This window comes from Barbus barbus (genome assembly GCF_936440315.1).
Source record: "Barbus barbus genome assembly, chromosome: 41".
Taxonomy (NCBI): domain Eukaryota; kingdom Metazoa; phylum Chordata; class Actinopteri; order Cypriniformes; family Cyprinidae; genus Barbus; species Barbus barbus.
In genome coordinates, this window is record NC_136719.1 from 13,809,441 (window position 1) to 13,831,363 (window position 21,923).

General features: G+C 37.0%; 1 protein-coding gene across 1 annotated transcript; it reads left to right on the top strand.

The window, feature by feature from the left end:
* Positions 1-6,387: 6,387 nt before the first annotated feature.
* Positions 6,388-20,635, top strand: LOC306860250 (uncharacterized protein). Its single transcript, XM_079401853.1, has 17 exons — positions 6,388-6,402; positions 6,487-6,616; positions 8,386-8,476; positions 9,024-9,185; positions 10,180-10,260; positions 11,113-11,203; positions 12,483-12,616; positions 13,033-13,185; positions 15,151-15,231; positions 15,329-15,404; positions 15,579-15,724; positions 15,821-15,967; positions 16,776-17,024; positions 17,191-17,352; positions 17,744-17,965; positions 18,766-18,826; positions 19,760-20,635. The coding sequence occupies exons 2-17, from the start codon at positions 6,543-6,545 to the stop codon at positions 19,939-19,941; spliced, it is 2,112 nt and encodes a 703-aa protein (XP_079257979.1). The 5' UTR covers positions 6,388-6,402; positions 6,487-6,542; the 3' UTR covers positions 19,942-20,635.
* The last annotated feature ends 1,288 nt before the right edge of the window (positions 20,636-21,923 follow it).

Sequence of the window (21,923 nt, forward strand, 5' to 3'; positions counted from 1 at the left end):
TATTTTTGATTTTTAATTTTCATTACCACTCAAAAGTTAGGGGTAAGGTTGTATTTTTTCCCCTAAGAAATTATTACTTTATTCAGCAAGGATGCATTAAATTGATCAGTAAATGCTGTTTTTTAGAGCTTTCTATTCATCAAAGAATCCTAAAAATTTTTTTATCATGGTTTCCACAAAACAAAAAAGTTATTTTCAACACTGATAATAATAAGAAATGTAATTTTAGCAGAAAATCAGCATATTAGAATGATTTCTGAAGGATCATGTGACACTAAACTAAAAGCTGGAGAGTCATGGCTGATGCTGAAAATACAGCTTTGTCATCAAAGGAATAAACATTTTTTTTAAACATCTTTAGAACATTTACAATATTGTAAAATTTTAAAACTTTTTTTATTATTATTATTATTAAAACTCTTTTGGATTTTAACATTGCATTCCTGTGATGGCAATCAACATTTACTGCAATCTTCAGTGTCACATGATCCTCCAGAAATCATTCATCATCATTAATATTTTGATGGTAAGTGATTTTTTTTTTTTTTTTTTAAACAATTCAGTGTTTTGTTTTTTTTTCTTTTTTCAAAGCAGCATAAATGACAGGTTTAGCATAACTGATTAATTTTCAGGATTCTTTGATAAACAGAAAGTTCAAAGTAACATTTATTAATTAAGTCTGTTCTAAAATTAATGTCTTTACTGTCACTGAGCAATGTAACGTAATGTGTTTTCTCATAGTTCTACTTTCTCCTTTTTCTCCACCGAATTCTGTCAGCAAAAAAAACAAACAAAAAAAAAACACACCACATTTGACATTCTAGACGTCATCTTTATCTGTCATTTCTGTTGAACGTTAAAAAAAATAAAAAATTCACAAAGGCATTTATCCTAAAAAACTCTGACACCTGTTTGATGTGGCCCTTCAAAGCCTTGTTTATTCCACCTCTTACACCCTGTTTTTTTTGTACTGTGAGAGCTCTGACACCCGTGGTTCTCTCTTGCACACGTGGTCCATTGAAAACAACCAGAGGTGTGAAGTTAGCACCCCTAATGCACCCAGCGAGTCTGAAAAAACACTGCAGAGGGACTTCCCAGACAGGGTCGTGCCGATAGCCTTGCTCAATGCACAGCTCTGATACTTGTGTGTGAGATTCTTTCTGAAGGATTCATGACTTTCATAGTACATTGCGAACTAAAGTCTGTCTTATCACGATGTTTGAGATCATATTTCCTGTAAACTTATTTTAAAACATCTTTATTTCAAATAGCGGTCTACTTGAATTGATGTAATAGATACAGGTCAGTGTGTGGTCAAAATGACTATTAGGGATATGAATCATAAGTAAAAGGTGACTGAGAATTACATATTTTTCCTCCATTTGTTTGGGGATATAATCCACTCACAGGCTAAGCATTTAACCCCATATAGGATCCAAACACAAAATCTCTTTCAGATGAGGAAGCATGTGATTTTTTTTTAATAAGATCGGAAGAAGAACTACTCACATAAAATGTTGTGGGCAGTCAGATACACTGTTGTGTTTGGCTTGGTTTTCCACTTCCTTCCACATCCGTCCTTTCTCCTTTGTGACAACTTAAAAAAAAAAAAACACGGGCCTAATGTGAACCTTCTGTTTTTATGGATTATATAAATTCACAATAGTATGCTTTTGTTACTAGATGATTATTATTATACAGAACATTACTGAACAGTGTAAACAAATTATTTAGTTATATTATCATAATTATAGTGGTTCATCATAGTATACAACTACTATTGAACGTTAATGAACAGTTTAAACTAATTATTTAGTTATATTATCATAATTATAGTGGTTCATCATCGTATAGGCCTACAACTACTATTGAACCTTATAATGCCATAAAAATAAGAAAACTTGTGTACTAAAATCAAAAGGGGTTTATTTATTTATTATTAAATATAGGGATTAATATATTTTTGAATCATTATCCTTCAGAAATCATTCTAAAATACTATATTATTAATATTTCTTATTATTTATCAGTGTTGAAAACAATTGTGCTGCTCAGTGCTTTTGTAGAAACTGATATTTGTGGTGTGTCCTTTAATTTAATGCACCCCTGCATTAAATACCCAGCTCTATATTTCTTCGTGACCTGATGAAACTTACCAATTTGCAAAACTAACAGAATGTATAGTTGATATCAAAAACTGGATGACTAGCAATTTCTTACTGCTAAATTCTGAAAAACAGAGGTGTTAATTATTGGGCCAAAAACTTTTGCATATAATAACATAGATCACTGTCTAATACTTGATGGCTGCTCTGTATATTCTTCGTCATCAGCTAGGAACCTAGGCGTACTTTTTGATAGCAATCTTTCCTTCGAAAAACACGTTTCTAGCATTTGAAAAACTGCATTCTTCCATCTTTAAATATATCTAAATTACTACCTATGCTCTCAATGTCAAATGCAGAAACATTAATTCATACGTTCATGACCTCGAGGCTAGATTATTGTAATGCTTTATTGGGTGGTTGCTCTGCATGTTTAATAAACAAACTCCAGCGGGTTCAAAATGCAGCAGCTAGAGTTCTTATTAGAACCAGGAAGTATGACCACATTAGCCCGGTTCTGTCAACACTGCACTGGCTCCCTATTAAACATCGTATACATTTTAAGATCTTGCTAATTACCTATAAGGCCCTGAATGGTTTGGCACCTTAGTATCTGAGTGAGCTCTTACCGCATTATAGTCCTTCACGTCCGCTGCGATCTCAAATCTCTGGCCATTTGATAATACCTACAGTATCAAAATCAACTGCAGGTGGGAGATCGTTTTCCTATTTAGCGCCCAAACTCTGGAACAATCTACCTAACACTGTTCGGGAAGCAGACACACTCTGTCAGTTTAAATCTAGATTAAAGACCCATCTCTTTAACCTGGTTTACACATAATACACTATCGCATTTCTATAATTCAAATCCGTTAAAGGATTGTTAGGCTGCATTAATTAGGTCAACCGGGAACACTTCCCAAAACACCTGATGTACTTGTTATTGTTAGAAAAATGGCCTCTACGCTAATATTAGTCTGTTTCTTTGTTATAGCCTACTTGACTTGACCTTGCCGAATATAAGTATTTATTTCTTTAAAACATTCTCACTGACCCCTGACAAATAATTAGCAAAAAATAAAAATAAATTATATATATATATATATATATATATATATATATAATAAATTGTGAAAAAATCAATACATAAATACAAAATATATTTGTGAATGTGCTAATTAAATATTAAGCAATATAAAAGGTAATCATGTTCGTTAATTTTAATGATGAAAATAACTTTAAGTGTAAGATCTTGTAAATATAGGAGGTCTCTAAGCTGGCTGAGAGTCAGAATGGAGGGATTTGTAAAAGTTGAAAATCCCGGATCCAACCCTTCCCTAACATCTGACCTGTACTCCAAAAAGCAACTGAAACTCAAAGGAGCAGACAGAAACCCATATGACTAGAAGTGAGATTTTCCCAGACTATGTCAGATGTTTCCTTGTTTTTTCTTACGCTGTAATTTCCTTTAGGAGACTCAGAGCTTGATACAAATTGATCATCTCATGACTCATAGTGTAGTTCTTCAGAGATCAGACTGAGAACGGGGGAATGATACATCATCTCTGTTTTTCCATGACAGCTCAATGAAAGAGCTCTTTCAAGAATATATTTCTTTTATCACCCACTGCCTTCACCATATTTATTATTTAAAAAAACAGAGGATCTTCATGATTTAATAAAACAGAGGAATGCTATCCTCATATTTGTGCAATGCTTCATATGATTTGTTTTTTATTGCACCGAACTTCAGCTATTATTAGTCTGAACCTCAGAACTTCTCAGTAAGCCAGTAAGCAATGGCATAGTATCTGATCAGAGTATAAACATGCTGTAACTGTTTAATATAGAGAATTGAGGAATGCTTTAGCTGGAATTTGTCAGTTTAGTGCCTCCGGCGTGGCCTCACTTACATTTTCTGGTTCTTCTGGTATGAATCAGCAAACACCCACACTAGAACAATAACCTCTAAAATTGTATTTAATTAGTTTGTTTGAAAATATGCTGTGGGAATGAAACCATAAATGGCAAGAGCTGAAATGCATACATGGAGTTTACGTTCACATGCATTTACACATCATTAGAAGAAGCATTCAAAGAATGCATTCAAACACAGAATGCCTCGTACAATAGCTAATCATCATTAAGACAAATACAAAGAGGGAGGCTAGAATTTATAATTACATTTGTTATAATGTAATATTCTTGAGGCAATCTGCATGTTTGGCAGCTGGAAGATATCAAGGATACAAACCCTCACCATGGGATTATTCCCTTGTGCTTCCTTGATTGCATACAGGGAGTGTTGCACATCTAATTTGATTAGATCATATGTCACACATTTGCAAACATACAGAGACCATACAGTCACAAGCACCATGTTCACAGTAAGTACAGACGAGTGTAATGTGACTACCTGCTTAGAAATATAGATCCTAAAATTATCATATTTTTGTAGATTTACTTTTATATAGTTGATTTCGTAAGTTAGAAAGTTTATAATTAATGTTTATGTTGCTATTATATTTTTGCCATGTAGCTTTTGATGCTTATATAGCATTTTAAAATATGAATGAATGAAACAAGTCAATAACCTCCATTTTCAAATAAACTGAAAAAGTAAATAACAACAAAACAATACTTATGTGGAATATATATATATATATTACATGTTAAATATAATATAATCAAATAAAACCCAAATACTGCCAGTAATAGCAATAAGAAATGTAATCATTATTGTTGTTATGACATTAAAATATTATTAACAAAATAAAATACTGCCAGGAACGGTAATGAAACCATAATAAACGCACACACACACACACACACAAAATTCTTACCCAATTAGCATTTTCTTTAACCTCACTGTGTTTTATTATTATTAGTAGTAGTAGTATTATAAATATATGTACTGTATACTGCCAGGAAGAGTAAGAAAAAAATATCAATAATAAACATTGGTATGTTTGCACCTACAAGGAATTTGTTGTAGTGACAGTAGCTCCACAGTGCAACAGAATGACAGCAACAGGACAGGACACAGATAATAAAATAATAATAATGTACAAATATACAAAATTGACAATATGCAAAATAGCACAAACACAATATACAAAATAGACAATTCAGTATGTACAGGTACGTTAGGTGCAAATTTGAAATGTAATAAGTAGTATGTGTGTTAAATAAAAAATAGTATGATAGTGTTGTGTGTTTCATGTTTATTGTTAAGCGTTCAGATGTTCATGAGATGGATTGCCTGAGGGAAGAATCTGTTCCTGTGTCTGGCTGTTCTGGTGCTCAGAGCTCGATCAGACGGCAACAGTTCAAAGAGGGAGTGTGCTGGATGTGAGGGGTCCAGAGTGATTTTACCAGCCCTTTTGCTCACTCTGGATAAGTACAGTTCTTGGAGACTGGGGAGGGTTGTACCAATGATTTTGCTCAGCAGTCCGGACTACCTTCTGTAGTCTTCTGAGGTCAGATTTGGTAGCTGAGCTGAACCAGACAGTTAATGAAGTGCAGAGGACGGATTCAATGACGGCGGAGTAGAACTGTTTCAGCAGCTCCTGTGGCAGGTTAAACTTCCTGAGGTGGCGAAGGAAGTACAACCTCTGCTGGGCCTTTTTCACAATAGAGTCAATGTGATTGTCCCACTTCAGGTCCTGAGAAATTGTGGTGCCCAGGAATCTGAATGTCTCCACTGGAAGTCACAGTGCTGTTCATGATGGTGAGTGGGGGGAGTGCAGGGGGGTTTCTCCTGAAGTCCAAGATCATCTCCAATGTTTTGAGCGTGTTGAGCTCTAAACAATAAACAAAAAATAAAACACGAAAATTGTGGACATTTAGTGATTTTAAGTGTTTTAGAACTTTTTAATTACAAAGATTTCCAGACATCTTAAATATATGAATTATTTTGGTGAATAATATAATCAGCCTGTAGTATTCAGAGCGTGTTCATGTCCAGACATGTTTGCTGTGACCTCTTAAGTAACACCAGCAGGCTCCTTTCAGACTTTAATACTCTTTCATCAGAGTGTTCATACATTCAAATCAGTGCCATTTGCCCACTATAAGGTGTGAAAAACTATAAGTTCCCCTTTGTCATTTAGGCTTTATTTAGTGAAGGGATCTCACGCAGAAGGTGTGAACTTCATTGCTCTGGTCCCCCGTCTTCGTCTCCCTCCTTCCCCCTGCTCTCACACACCTCACTTTATCTCCACCCACTGACACACTCCCTCTCTCGTACACTCCCCTCTCGCCTATCTGCTGCTTCAGTATCAGTCTCGTCTCTCCGGTGAGCAGACACACACACACACACTCACTCACTCCAGGGAGGTTGGATTACAACAGGGATCACTAAACTATATTGATCTTGCAGACAGATACACCAGCACTCTCTCATCGAGGAGATACACACACTGTCCCAGGATCAACATGGGGAGTAGTATGTCATGCGTCCCCCAACACAACTTCAGGTTCTCCAGCAAGAGCTTCATACGCAGGAACAGGTAAGAACCACGAGAAACTACCTTAAAATGATCAAGCTTTAAAAGTATGAAGACATGTCATGCAAACAAGAGGGATGCCATGAAATGTTTTGAAGTTTAATTTATGAGTTTGGATTGGATTGAAAAGCCAGAAGTTTGGGAAATAAATAACAATATCATAGCTTAAACATCAATATTTTTGTCTTGTTTTACAGTAGAACAAAAACATTTTATTTTAAAGTGTATAAGATATTAATTTATAAGATTTGCTTTCAGGAATATTTTATTTTCCTCACCCCTCTAGCAATCTAAATACGAAAATATTTATTATTATTATTTTAATTTACTTCAAATATATATTTAATATATTTTTAATAATATATTTTTATATTTAAAGGAAGGAAAATTTTCCAATGGGGAAAATTAGCTTTTGCCATTTTGCTGCTTAAAAGGTTTAGTAATATATGATGATCTTTAATGGAAAACAAGACAAAAATACAAAAATGATATTTTGTAGCACAATGACATGATGCTGTCTGTAAATCTCATTAGCTCAGCATCAGGATCTCACTTCACACTGACTGATACATTCATCTGCTGATAGAATTCACTAGTGTAATGGAGTTAGATCTATTTCTGTTTCCAGTGCAGCCTTCAGGGAAGGGTAGAGTTCTCAGGTTTCGTGTTTTTTTGAGAGAATTGGGTTTATCCTGCACAGAAAGTAATACTATTGTGCTTGCACTGCTAGTGACAGCGATCCGTGTTATTTACTGCTGTACAATTTGGACAACTCTTCTGACTACCTGTCAATAAAATAGACAGTTGGCCTATTTTAAATCAGACTGTTTTTCTGTTGTGTCTGGTTTGCATGTGCTCTGAATGTAAGCTAATGGGTTCAGTTAGGGTTCAGAGTCCGAGACCATAAAAAAGTCTTTGTATTTTTACTGCGAACATATCAGATCAGAGTTCAGTGTAGCGGGACCCCGGACTCTTTAAAACCAAGGATCCCTATCAGATTTAAAATGTCCACTGAATGGTTGCATTTTAAATGAAAGCAAAAGGTGATCTGCTGGAAATAGTTACATAAAGTTACAAAGTTATTGCTGTCAAACTTTCATCACTTTTACGAGCATGTTCTGTGTAACGAGCTGCCTACAACCTGCATTCTTCTCCTGGATGAATTCTCCGGATGCCAAACACGTTCATCACTGAGCCCTAGTAAATAACCGATACTTCCCATTATTGTCTGCATGAATGAGCCCAGTGTCGTTATGCTAATTGCATTCAAAGCAGAGACAGATTGACAAAGAGAGAGAAGAAAAACATGGGAGTCACTGAGGACGTCTCTCTCGCTGAGGATGATCTCCTCGCTTACATTGACTTCCTTAGTTTATCGTTGTGCAGGAAGGACTTCATTATATAGATCTGACACTAATGATTATAAATGGGGGTCATGGGTAACAAAAGGCATTTCATGAGCAGGGCATTGTGGTTTGTAACACAAGCTTTATTGTTTTTTCTCTTTAAATGGTGCAGACAGAGATGTAAAACTGATATGTTGACTAGTGCAAGCTAAGGAAGAATGGACATGTGCAATGGTGATGTAATCTTTTGTGTGGGACACTGAGCACCAGAAGCTTCACAGACAGATTGACTCTGACTCAGCATGATTAACTGATCATCCTGAGTCAAGATAACCCCTGTGTGGGGTCGCATCCATTTTTTCTTATCCCACAACCCTATACATGACTAACTAGGGTCTACTGTTTTGTGCACTGTTTTCTGAGCAGCAGCCGTTTGTTCCGGAAAAAGTACCCGCAGGAGGGTCAAGAGAAGTCCAATAGCATCATCAACATTCTCTGCACCGTCACACCAAGAAAGGTGAGGAACCATCCAGCTAATGATTTTCTAACCTTCTCAATAATTCATGAAAAGTTCTGTGAATGTTCAAAACATCAATTTTTTTTTGTTGCAAGTTTTAAGAAAAACTTGTTTTCCTAAAATTTTGCTTAAGTTATGAAAATATTGCTTCCAAAAGTTGTTCAAAACATCAATTTTTTGAAGATTTCTTTGAAGGAACTTTACGAAAGTTTTCTTTTGTTATACTAACGTTTGGGAAAATGTTACCAGAAAACAAATCTATGTTCTAAGAGAATTTTCCATTAAGTCTTTAATCAAAATTGGAATCTTTGAATGTTCACAAAATATTTGAAAATAACTTAAGGACAACATTCTTAGAGCATAAACATTTCAATAATATTTTGATGCTTACATTTTGTGAATGTTTTTCAAGCTGTTAACTTAAAAACATTCTAAGAACATATTTTGCTTGTAAACTCTGAGGCTTTCGCATTTAAGAAGTAGGCTACATCTTTGCATATCAGATGTTATTGAGAAAAGGAACTAACTTTTAACACTGTGTTGACAGGAAATGTCACTGAAAGATCTCCAGGCGATCGAGAACATCAAATGGGACCCCCCGTTCCCCTACGACCCAGCGAGTGGATGGAAAAAGAGCAGCATCAACGTAAAAAATTATGGCAGAATGATCCACAGCTCCAAAGTGCGCTTCCGCTTCCTGCACTGCCAGGTAGGACATACCAACTCGCATCTAAAACACATATCCAATCAAACTCCAAAACAAACACGCAGTTGTCAAGAATAATCATTCAGTAAAGCTTTCAAAACAAACTTTTTAATGATGATTAAGGTGGTCTAAGTAGCCGTGACAGTCACTTACTCGCTCTCTATGAGGTAATGCATAACAAACAGGTGGAAGATACAAGATGTCACATAGTGCTTGTATGAAGCACTGTGGGAATGACGTACGTGTATTTGCTGATTAATTGATGCAACTCGGTTTGGGGAGTTTAGGCCGTGTCGGAACACGCAGGGATGTGAGTTGTTGTGAAATGGCTCAGCGTTGCAGAGATTACCTTGGGGCAGAGCACACTGATCAAACCACTGATATATTACACATTGGCTCTGAAGCGTGGGAATCTCTTTGGTTTGATAACATGTAGTCATACTGGGAAAAAAGAGTGTGAAGGTGAGGGAAGAAAAATAACCCAACACAGGATGAGGTCAAAGGAGAACATACTGTACAGCGGTGACAGTAGTTGAAAGGAAATGTTACCTAACAGTATTTGTGATAATGGCATATTCTGTAACATGTGGTAAAGACTTAGACCAGATGAAAGGAAATGAGCTGTCTGTGATAAATCAATGTCAACTGCTTTAAACTAGTCTTTTGAGCAAACAAACACTTCTCAGAAAGTATTCAGAGACTTGATTTACACAGGAGTTTTTAACCATTCATTCCAGGGATTGGGAACAAGATTGCTACATTTACCACACATTAATGCCCTGTCTATTTTTTTTTTTTTTTTTTTGTCTGGGTGAAATGTATCTTTTTTGGAGTTTGCCTTCAATGTGACCTTTGAAAATCTTGCTATTCAGACTATAGGAGAGTGATATGTTTTAATCCGCCTGTGTTGTTGAATTCAAGCCTATAAAGTAGCATTACCCAGAATGATCCCTGATTGTTTCGATGCTGAGCTGATGGAATGTGTCTGTTCTTTCAGGATGTGCATGACTGCTATCTGGACCTGTTCCAAACCCATCTTCATTTTGTCTCCAACAACACAACTGGACTCACATACCAGGTAAAAGATGCACCTGTACTCATTTTGTTACACACAATAAACAATGCATACCACAGGGCAAAATGTAAAAGATCTCCATATATGTCCATGCTTGTGTCACTGCCTTAAGCACAAACTGTCGTTTGAGTCATGCAGTAACGGAGACGGATATCACAGATTTTCTATGCTTTATGAGGATGTAAAATTTGTCACCTCTCCATGCCATAAGTGCCACACTAAGTTGTATTCAGTCATAAAATTTGTAACAAATCTGTTCTGACCTGTATTAACCGGGGTTTATTATGTTTGTATTCATTAACCTGAGTCACTGGGAGGCGATGGTAATAAATGTTCATTATCACTGAAAGAGTATTGTGCAATACTGAATGCGTGACAGACATCTAAAGTGTCATAATTTTCATAACAATGTAACATTTATTTGAATGTGAATAAAATCTTAAAACTGTCTAATCTGTTCCATCTTTACTTGACCCTCTAACTCTAGCACTCTCTATTCTAATTTTATTTGATCTATATGTCTTTTTATAAAAAAAAAAAAAAAAAAAGATCTGTACTGCATTAGGCTAACCAAGACTTGTAATAGCACTTGCACGTTGTTGCTCTTTTGTTGGTTTTGATTGCTTCTTATGTCCTCATTTTTAAGTCGCTTTGGATAAAAGCGTCTGCTAAAATGTCTGCTAAATTAATTTTTTTTTTTTTTTTTTACTGTTTTAAAAATATATAAATATTTTTGAATTCTTTTCAGTTTTCATTTGTGGATTTTCTAATGGCTCTCTATATATACATTTTGTTTATTTAATTCACTATAAAGTCAGACTACTAAACTCACTATAATTTATTTTTGTTATACAGGGAACACTTCCTCTCAAAGAGCTCACAATTTGCAAGGTGCAGAACAGGAACTGCTTTGGTGATCCGCAGGAATATGCATTCCAGATAAACGGTGAGTGTGCTTGATAATCCAGGGTTGAACAAACAGGAAAAGGTAGGCATGAAACAAAAAGATAAAGTGATGGGGAAATTTAGTTATCATACATATAATTGCACAATAATACGTTTTTCTAAAAATATATTTTTTATACTTTTTTTATTCCAAACCCTGTTGTTCTCAGTGAATTTAAGAGTGGAATTTGTAACTCTCAACTAAACAGAAAACAAAAGACGGTGAGGTTTACATTGTAAACCCCCACTATGTAGGCCTAAAACCACTTCCCATGTTCAGACATTCCAGAGGTTCAAAAGCACTAACACAAAGTAAACTCTCCTCCATTTGCCACTAGTCAGAAGAGAGATAAATTGTCTTCAAGACCCCCCTTGTTATACGACAGGTGCGCCTGAACTCGCTCAGCTGTGGAACTACGAGGGCCTTCACAGTTAAAGTACTCCACATTCCAGAGCACTGGACCTGAACACACAAGTTTGCTTATAAAATTTTTATGAGAATTTACCACATAAGAAAATATTGACTTTATTGCTTTGTCACTCTGAGCAATCAACTAAACGCTTCAAACTATGCTTAACGTTCTCGGAAGATGAGTCAATGCGGCCGTGATTGAATGAAAAAGAATTAAAGCTTAACCGTTATGTGATGTTAAGTCCCACTCTCCAAATTAGTGAATAAATCTTCTTATTTGCCACAACATTATATCGGATAGGACTCACTACTATATTTTAGACCGGAAAGATGATGTCTTAGATTGCTGGGAGTGAGATTTTGGGATTCTATGAGGCATACAGCACCATTTCCAATCCTGACTAAATATGTATTCTGGGAAAAAAAATGACCAAGTCTTGTACATGAACACGTGTCTCTGCTGAAAACACATCACACCTAACTGGAAATGACTATAAAGGGCAGGTCAGAGTGCTGATGTCTACGCTGATAATGGCTGGAATGTGGGTCTGATAAAAGGGAGATTCCAGGTTTGGTTGATGCATACTTTCAGAATAGCTGTTTTCAAGAAGGGACAACTGGTTTACTGCAAATGCATGGCATGTTGTAATGTTAAGAGCTCTTGAAACAGATTATTTGCTCTCAGGGTCAGAAGTGTCAACACTGACATGAAACAGAGCAACGGTCTCTAGACAAATGCATCTATACTTAAAAACAAGAGATTCACCAAAATATTCAGCAACCTGTTGCAGGTTTTAAAGAGATCCAGATGGTCACTGGTCGTAGTCATCTGACCTAACCTCTGACCCCTTGTCTTTGACCTTTGTAGGGGTCAGCTTAAATCCTATCATCGTGTACTGCTCGACAGAAGAGGAGATGAACAACTGGTTTGGGCTTTTGAAAGAACAAATCGAGGCCAATGGTGGCAGTGCAATCGTACCAGAGACATACACAAGAATTAAGGTACTGGAAAATCTACCTTTAATCAGAATTAGCTGTTTTTGCTAGCTGTCAAATTGAAGTATAAGACAATGAACATGTAAAAAAAAAAAGGTGTTAATTCAGGTCAAAGTGACTAATGTTGGTCATTGTCCTCTGGGATTTCATAAGGGAGTGGTTTATTTTGTGGTCACCTTAGCTGGATTTGAAAAAGACATGCTTTCTTTCCTGTTCTGACACATCATGCTATTGCAACAAGTGAGCTCACTGAGCCAAACTTCCTCATCCCGTAATTAGTAGGGACGTGCAATCGAGAAGCAATGGATTTCTTCGAAATCCCCAATGCTGATGACACTCCCTAATTCTTTCCCATATCATAAGACACATCATGCCAGTTTTTGCTTTTGAATTTGGATTTAAACACAGTATTGTCTCCAAAGGTGCAGTGCTCAGAAGAGACCAAAGTGGAAAAGGAGGAGTTGAGGAACTCCATCAGTAAAGAGCCCATTTATGAGTGGGAGGGTTCGCAACGAGAGAGTCTAGGGACCATCATTTACGTCACGAAAGTCAGGCTGCAACACATGCCTTGTCAGGTAAGAGATCTCCAGGATGTTCTCATCCTCTCACTATTTGTTTTGGTTTGATTATTTATACAACCTGAAAAAATGGAAACACAAAAATATATACATATATTTGCATAAATCTAATATAAATTGCAATTCATTTATAACTCAAGATATAGGGAAATACAATTACAGTGAAGTTCACAGTGGCATTACACAACTGAGAATGATGTTCACTCTGAAAAGCCTTTGAATGAATTGTTTGGTCTTTGTATGAGGAGGGTCTAAATTTACTCCCATGCTTTCTTAAGAGGTGCAAAGCAAGCTCAGTTTATACTTAGGGTCTGTTTTGGCATGGCCACTTTCACACTACCCTCATTAGTCAGAGTCTGCCTGGTTTCAGCAAGTCTCCTTGAACTGACAGCATACAAACACAAAGCACGCCAGTTCATACTATGGGGACTGTAGTGTAACCCAATATCCGGTGTACGTGTGGCCAAATATTTAAACCTTTCCCAGAGAGTGAGGGAGGGTGAGCAACTGATAGTCCTTCTTAAGTGTACTGTGAGAGAGGAGAGGATCTGCTTGTGAAGAGGGTGTGTAAACCAGTTGCTTGCCTCACACACTTGACTTGACTCACCCAACAGCTGTCTTTGAACACACCCTGAGTTAAAGCACACACTCGTGGTCGGAGCAAGACCTCTGGGAAATTTGTGCTTCGCACACTGCTGTGCAAAGTGATGGTCAGCTTCTTAGATATTATTAGGCTATACAACAGTTAGTTCCGGTCCTCCAATTCCGCTCCAACAGCACTGTTTGTTTCACTCTGCTTGTCTGTATTTGCGCGTTCCAGAGAAGGGGCGCGTGATGATGAGCGCTTTCAAATTGATTCTTCAAAGCCTTTGTGAATCTTTTGTTTCGAATCCGTGATTCCTACCAAACTCAGTAGCTCCTCACTGCAGAACAAAGATCCAGGGGGCGGGGTAGGATCCACATCTAGGGGGTGGAGATAGTAGGTTTAGGGGTGAGGATGGGTGGGTTTAGGTATATTAGGGAGCAGGGGGTGAAGACAGGTAGGTTTAGGTATATGTATGGTGGGAGGAGTTGTATCTAGATCCAACCACACCCCCTGGATCTTGTGTTCTGCAGTGAGGACCATCTCACCAAACTTGCCAAGTCAGGTGATATCAGCAAACAAGGCTATATTAAGTCATACTGTTTTGAAACTGTTCAAATTCTGATGGTTCAGCTAAAGGGCTCTTACTGGTAAACTATAGGGTCTATGATTTTAACAGATCTCTGGTTAGTTATATAATATTGGTTCAGTTTTACTGAATTTCCATAAACGTGCGTATGATTAAAAAAAGGAACAGTGATAGTTAATTGTTTTTGTCTAATTAACCAAGTAACCAAGCCCTTTAATAAAAGAACACATATTGTACAAACTCTTTATATTTAATTATATTTAATGATTTGTAGATCACATTTAATAGATTGCACTTTCATAAAAGCAATTGTAATTGGTTTGTAAAAGGTTGATTGCATTTAAATTGTTTTGACCAGCACGTAACGACAGCCTGCATTTTTTTCAACGCTTCAAATCAAAAGAATCTTTTGATGCAGAATTTCGAAGAGCTTAATTTCTCCTATCACTGACCGTGAGTCAATGAATCATTCACTCAAACGATTTGTTCAAACATACTGATTCACTTAGGAATGAAGCAAGTTAATGAGTCGGTTTAATCTGTATTTTAATCGATTTGTTCAAAAACTCAGAATCATTTGAGGACAACTACTAACTAGTATGTTGTGTACAGACCCACACCAGCTCTGCTGCGTATTTGGAAATAGTTTATTGGTGGACCAAAAATTGATAAAGTAACTGCTATAAAGTGACTAAAACAAGTTACTCAATATTAGCTTCTTGTCTGCTTTACTGTAGTGTAGGCCTATAAGCAATAATGAATGTGATTCAATTCCTCTGTTTGTCTGCAGGAGCAGTATGACCGTCTGCTGGTGTTGTATCCCAACTATCTCATAATTCTGTCAGAAAACAGTGATGGCCTCTTTTACAAGGTATCTCAAAATAATTTCATCTGCATAAATGAATACAGCAGCAACATTACATGACGAGGGACTTGGGAAATAATTTTTAATGTATTTGCAATTGCAGGGCAAACTTCCTCTCAACATGATCACAGTTACAACTCCCTGCCAGGACATCAAGCCCAACACATTTATGATCGAGGGTGAGTTAATAAGTCAAACTTCAGTTGCCGGATGCTATAAATCCTATATAATCTTGGCAAAGATCTGATGTGCCATAAAGATGAGTGTAAACGCTGACTGGTTTGATATCATGCTGTGCCCTGTTTCTGCACAGATGCATATCTGACTCTAACTCTTGTGGGTTTTGTCATTAGGGAAGTTGATAAACCCCATCATCGTATCCTGTCTGGACAAGAGCGAATTCAATGACTGGATCCAGTATTTCAAAAGTGCTGACGTCCCCATTCTCAGCCCTCCTCCCCCTGTCTATGACATCATTTACACTCCAACACAGAAACAGGTGAGCGATCACTTCCATCTTGGACATGGTGTTGAATATCTTCGATACTGCGTGTAAATGCTGTGAGATATTCACTTTCTCCTCCATTACTCTCAGACTCCAGAGTTTGACAGGTGGAGCGGCAGCAGCCATGGAGCTACCAACCCACTAAGGCAGTCCCAGGACAAACGCAGATCCCATGAGCTCCAGCTGCCCAGTGCCGATGACAACCCTATTTCTCCTGGTTATGCTGAGCCTCTCTGTGTAAGTGTCTATCTCAACAACCCAAACCCATTAACATCAAGCTGTGAACATATTTGCCCTTCCGCAATGGGTTTTCCTAGATTTCCAAGTGAACTACTCTTGCACAGTTTGATTTCATATCTAGTATGAAATTGGGTTAGGCAGGGGTTATCCAAAGATTTAAAATATGGGGCATTATTCATAAGAATGACTCATGTTTATTTTGGAGGAGCAGCACATGTGGTTGTGAAAAAGATCAGCAGTGTTTCAGTTGGGCTGTTAATAATTAACATTATTAATTATTAACAATAATTAACAGCAATCAATTTCCTTCGTGTTACCACCTAAAAAGACTCTTGTGGATTAGTACTAAACACTATTTACCAAGTATCCTCCAATAGTATCCATAATTTCTTTATTATAGTTATTCAAACTCTTAAAAACTTTTTTTTAAAAAGAACTTAAAAAAATTCTTTAACTTTTAAAATCACATTTGAGATTTACACATACACAACCCAACAATTTACTTAATAGTAAAACATGCGTATGTGTTGATGTTCAACCACAATATGATAAGGTGCTACAACATTTTAACTCCTCTTAGTCAACATGAACTGCCATTCACAGCACATTTTATGTCCGTAAAGCTAAATATTTTTGATTGAAACAGAAAAAATTTAGGACTAGACCTTATTGCACTAGATTTTATCCACTGAAATTGATTGATAGTGGAAAGTTGTCGAACGGAGTACAAAGTTTGTTGTAATCTGCTAGAAGAATGTGAATACAGTCTAGTTAATCAGTTTCTGTGTTGTGTGTGTTGTTACAGTTCATTTCCAGCAGGCCTAACTCTTCAGAAACACAGTACTCGGCTCACCTGGGTAGCAGGAGCAGCAGCTTCTCCTCTCGTGTCCGACCGGCCCCTGACCACCGTCCTGTTTCACTCCACTACTCCTCCCCTCCACAGACATCCTATCTTCATTCAGAGGGGCCCATGTCACCAGTTTACAACACGCCGTACAGTTTGGTGCATTGCAACGGCTCCGTTCAACGCATCGAGAAGGCCCCGCTAGTCAAGGTAAGAAGAGCATGACTATAATCTGATGCACTACTTAGTACAGTTTTTTCACTTTGAAGACAGGTGATAGTTGCATTATTTGCATACATTTTGAATTTTGGCTTTTGGGGAAATGGAATGCATACAAACAAGTATAACATATTTGTCTTTCTTTGTCTTTATTCAGTCAAACAGCTGGAGCACGCCACAGACAAATGTTAAACACCAGCTCTTAGTTCCACACCGCCACTCAGAATTGATCGGCCACCGCAAACCTCTCTCGCCACTTTATGACGACCCCAGCACCCCTAGTATGTACCCTCTGGAGGAGAGCTCTGCACATGCATCGGTAAGTGGGTCAGGATATCAGATCCGCTCTCTCACTTGACACCGCGGTGACCAAACACCCTGAAAGCATTGGCGCTGATTTGACGAGCCAAAGCCATGGAAAGTCCCCATAGCCTACATTACTTATTGATCCATCCAGATGCATAATGAAAAAGGCTGCTGAGCGAATGAGACAAAGTGTGATCCCTTCTAACTTGCACATTTGAGACAATATTTCTACATGGAATGCAGGTTTACACTTGTTGGGTTTTCAAACCTGGATTACATAACTGGTTTAGGTCTAAATCCTTTAATCAGCGGAGTACGTCAGGTTTAGTTCACAATGCTATCTTTTAAATCACCCTTTTGAGTGAGTGCAAATCTCATGAAGTGGATTTTTTTCTGCTACACAGCACTCTTCTCGGGGCTCTATGGAGCAGTCGTATCCTCCTCTACTTCCTCCCTCCTTCCGGCTCTGCACTCCTCCTCTTGGGCGGAAAATCAGACACGGCCAGGCCCTGGAGCCCGAGCTGGTCAGCAGTCAGTGGTCTGATGAGCTACGTGCCCAGGCCATTTCCAAATTGAAGTTACTGCCCGCCCCAAACAGACAGCCAGAACACAAACTCATCTCTCAGGTAATGGGATGGTAGTCGATTTCCTTTCAAGAATTTATTCTTTTAATGAGGCTTTTTGCTTCATTATGATATCAGGATAGTTGTATCACAAAACATTTCTGACTATTTCCCCAAAAAATATCAAAATGAGTCATTGTACATTTGAATTCTATTTTTTCAATGTACACTACTGTTCAAAGGTTTGTGGTTGGTAAGATTTCTTTATGTTTTGCTTATGCTCACAAAGGCTGCATTTATTTGATCAAATATATAGTAAAAACAGTAAAATTGTGAAAAATATTACAATTTAAAATAACAGTTTTTTAATATATATTTAAAATAGTAATTTATTCCTGTGATGCAAAGCTGAATTTTCAGCAGTCATTACTCCAGGCTGCAGAGTCACATGATTCTTCAGAAATCATTGTAATATTCTGATTTAGTTCTCAAGAAACATTTCTTATCAATGTTGAAAACCGTTGTACTGCTTTAATATTTCTGAGGAAATCGTGACATACTGTATTTATTTTTCAGGATTCTCTAATGAATAGAAAATTCAAAAGAAGACAATTTATTGAAAATATATATTTTTTTGTAACATTATAAATGTCTTTACTGTCTCATTTGATCAATTTAATTTTCCCCTTTGTTGAATAAAAATATTTTTTTTTACTGTCCTCAAACTTTTGAAAGGAACAAAATGTATATTGTAATGAATTAATAGGACAAAAAGTAATTAAGATAGATATAAATATTGTTCTACATGAATGTAGCTTTCAGAACAGTATGTAAATGATCTCCTGTTGTCCTGTCTTTTACAGAGAGGTTTCTCAGGTCACACTGTCATGGAGGCGCAGGAGATATCTTATAGTTACTTGCCAGGTGAGAAGTTTTGACATGCTAAAGTTAGGAGGCAGTTACAGCACCACAATGGCATGATGTTATGCATGTTTCACAGATGTAGATAGAGAAATAGATACACAAGATATACACAACGAGTTGCACGACCAGTTTTGTGGCTACAGGTTTTGTTTAGTGTGTGAAATGTTGACCTAGATCATCAGTATGTTTTATAGACTGGTTCAACTGATCGAAAAAAATGTGTTTATATGAATAGCTTAATCGTCTAATTAGGTCACATGTATACACACACTTGTCAGGTTTAAACACAAAACCATAAGGAGGCAATAATCCATGGTGACACGTGCATAGAGCAGACTCTCACGGCACAGCTAATAGGATGGTTTTAGAATGACCTTCTCGAGCACACACACACACACACACATACGCAGGGTTTGATGGGGTGTGGTTGCCCAGGCAGGACATGACAGTGGAAACAAGAGTGCAGATGAAGGGGCATGTGTGTGTATGTTTGTGTGTGTAAAACGGCTCAGGCCCAGGGTATTTTAAAAGACAGCACTGCAGGTGGCACATGAAGGAAAGACCAGCGAATGGACAGAATTATCACAGAGGGTGATTTAAAGCTCACAAGTGGGAGATCCTGCAAGACATTTAGAGCCCTTCCGTGGAAAACACAACAAACGATATGTTAGATCTTAAATTAGGACGTGAAGTTATTTAGATGGCTCAGTTTACTAACTTCTTAAACTTGGCATGTGGATTTTGATACTGAATCCCAGTATCGGAAGTTTTTTCCATAAGAGTAGGGTACCTTTCAATCATTGAAAAAAAAGGGAATTTTACAGCTGTGATTTCCAGGCATGAAAATTCTACAAAGGCATGGATAAATCATGGATTTAAACTAAATATTTGAAGTATTTGAAGACATTCATCATTGTATTTTGCTTCTCACAGATGACTCTTACCTTCAGCCAGTGGATCCAGATGACCAGGAATTGGAGTATGATAACATATGGGAGTTTGACCCGGATAGTGGGATGATTCAGCCGCTGCCTGGACCTTTACCACACCAGACACCGGCTTATTTTGGAGCTCAAGGCCTGGGTGCTAGGACAACACAACAGAGATGGTCATAAAAGAGAACAATGGGCTTATGCCCGTCCGGACTTGCACACATAGCAGACTAATCAAAGCCACACATGCACACTGGGCATGTTTTCACCGAGGGCCAGCATGCCCGAGTATCTGGATATTCAGTTTGTTTATTCAGTGGCTCTATGACATATTTTGCACATGTAATACCCTTTAATTTTGTGGTGATGGTTTCAGACTGCTGTATGCGTTCGGTACGAGCAAGTGTATTACAATGATTGACGCATTTATGTATATATGAATATAAGAAAAATACTTATAGGTAGCAATTGGAAGTTTTTGCATTTAGTTTAGTTTGTGAGTCCTACAAACTATTGGAAATTGTGATTATATGCATATTTTTTTAAATTCATACCAAATGTAAATATGTTATTTTTTCTATTTAAGTTTTAAATGTAAGCTTTTATTATTGTTGTTTATTATTATTTTTTATTTTATTTATACTTTCATTTTGGCCTTCTACTTTTTGTTCAAAAAAATCTATTTGTCCTGTGGAAGTCAAAGTTATTCATTAGAAAAGACATCTGTACTGTTTGTGACAAATAAACAGTGATGAAACAGTTGTAACACTGCTTCAGCTGTTCACTTTAAATATGAATGTGTTGGTAATTTTAACATTTTTGAGTCATTTGAAAATTATTATTTTTTTTTTTTAATAAAACAAGTTCTTGGAACACCTTAGGGGGAAGTCGTGGCCTAATGGTTAGAGAGTCGGACTTGTAATCCAAAGGTTGCGGGTTTGAGTCTCCGGCCAGCAGGGATTGTAGGTGGGGGGAGTGAATGTCCAGCGCTCTCTCCACCCTCAATACCACGACTGAGGTGCCCTTGAGCAAGACACCGAACCCCCAACTGCTCCCCGGGCGCCGCAGCATAAATGGCTGCCCACTGCTCCGGGTGTGTGTTCACGGTGTGTGTGTGTTCACTGCTGTGTGTGTGCACTTTGGATGGGTTAAATGCAGAGCACGAATTCCGAGTATGGGTCACCATACTTGGCTGAATGTCACTTCACTTCACTTTACTATCTACTCTATATGGATTAACAATATGGATTTACTTTAAAATTTTAATATATTTAGATGTAAGTTTAGCATGTGCAGGATGAGCTATTATGGAAAATAAATACAGGCATTTGCTATTTTATTTTAGTTTGCTATATTTAGTTAGCACAAAATATTAAAAAAGGGGTAAGATGGCACCAATTGCAGTAAGAAGCCCCCCTGGATAAACATTTACAGAATGTATAATTGACTTTTGATGTAATTCTTTTTAATATTTAAATATATTTTTTAAATGTCATTAATATAAAATACCAAATCTGCTATTCTAGTTGAAATTTTATTTTGACAATTTAGTTTTTGAAAGATAAAATTATTCTGTGACTTATGTACAGAGAGATGAATATTTACTTTTAATCGATATTCACCATTATACATCGTCAATTGACTGAATCTCATGGATGTTGCTTTCAAATTAAATGACAAATTTAAAAATAGTTTATTCATTATTGTTAAGATGATATTTTGTGCCATCTATGGTCAAGAGAAAACCCCTCTCTTACCCTACACTTAATTCAGTAACGCTAGACGGTGACAAATGCTGTAAAAAAACGATAAGAAATCGAACCTTCAACAGTGTGTTGGAAATGATGAATCTGAACCATGAACGTCAGAGAGGTCTCTGTCGCGCGGCCTTTATTGAGACCTTTACCTCAGTCTTCTGTTGCCATCTGCTGGTAACATTTAGAAGTATACGCCAATTGTCTCAATGGGGTTAATAATAAGCAAACACATTTTTTTTTTTTTTACTTTCTACACAACTGTTAGAACAGTTTCCATAAAAACTGTTCTCTCAATTATAAAGTTTAATTTTACAATTTGTAAAAAATGTTTAGGTTTCTTACCTCAGACTGGCTCATCGTACGATTGGCCTTTTAGTCCCTTCTAGTGGCCAAAATAAGCATTACTAT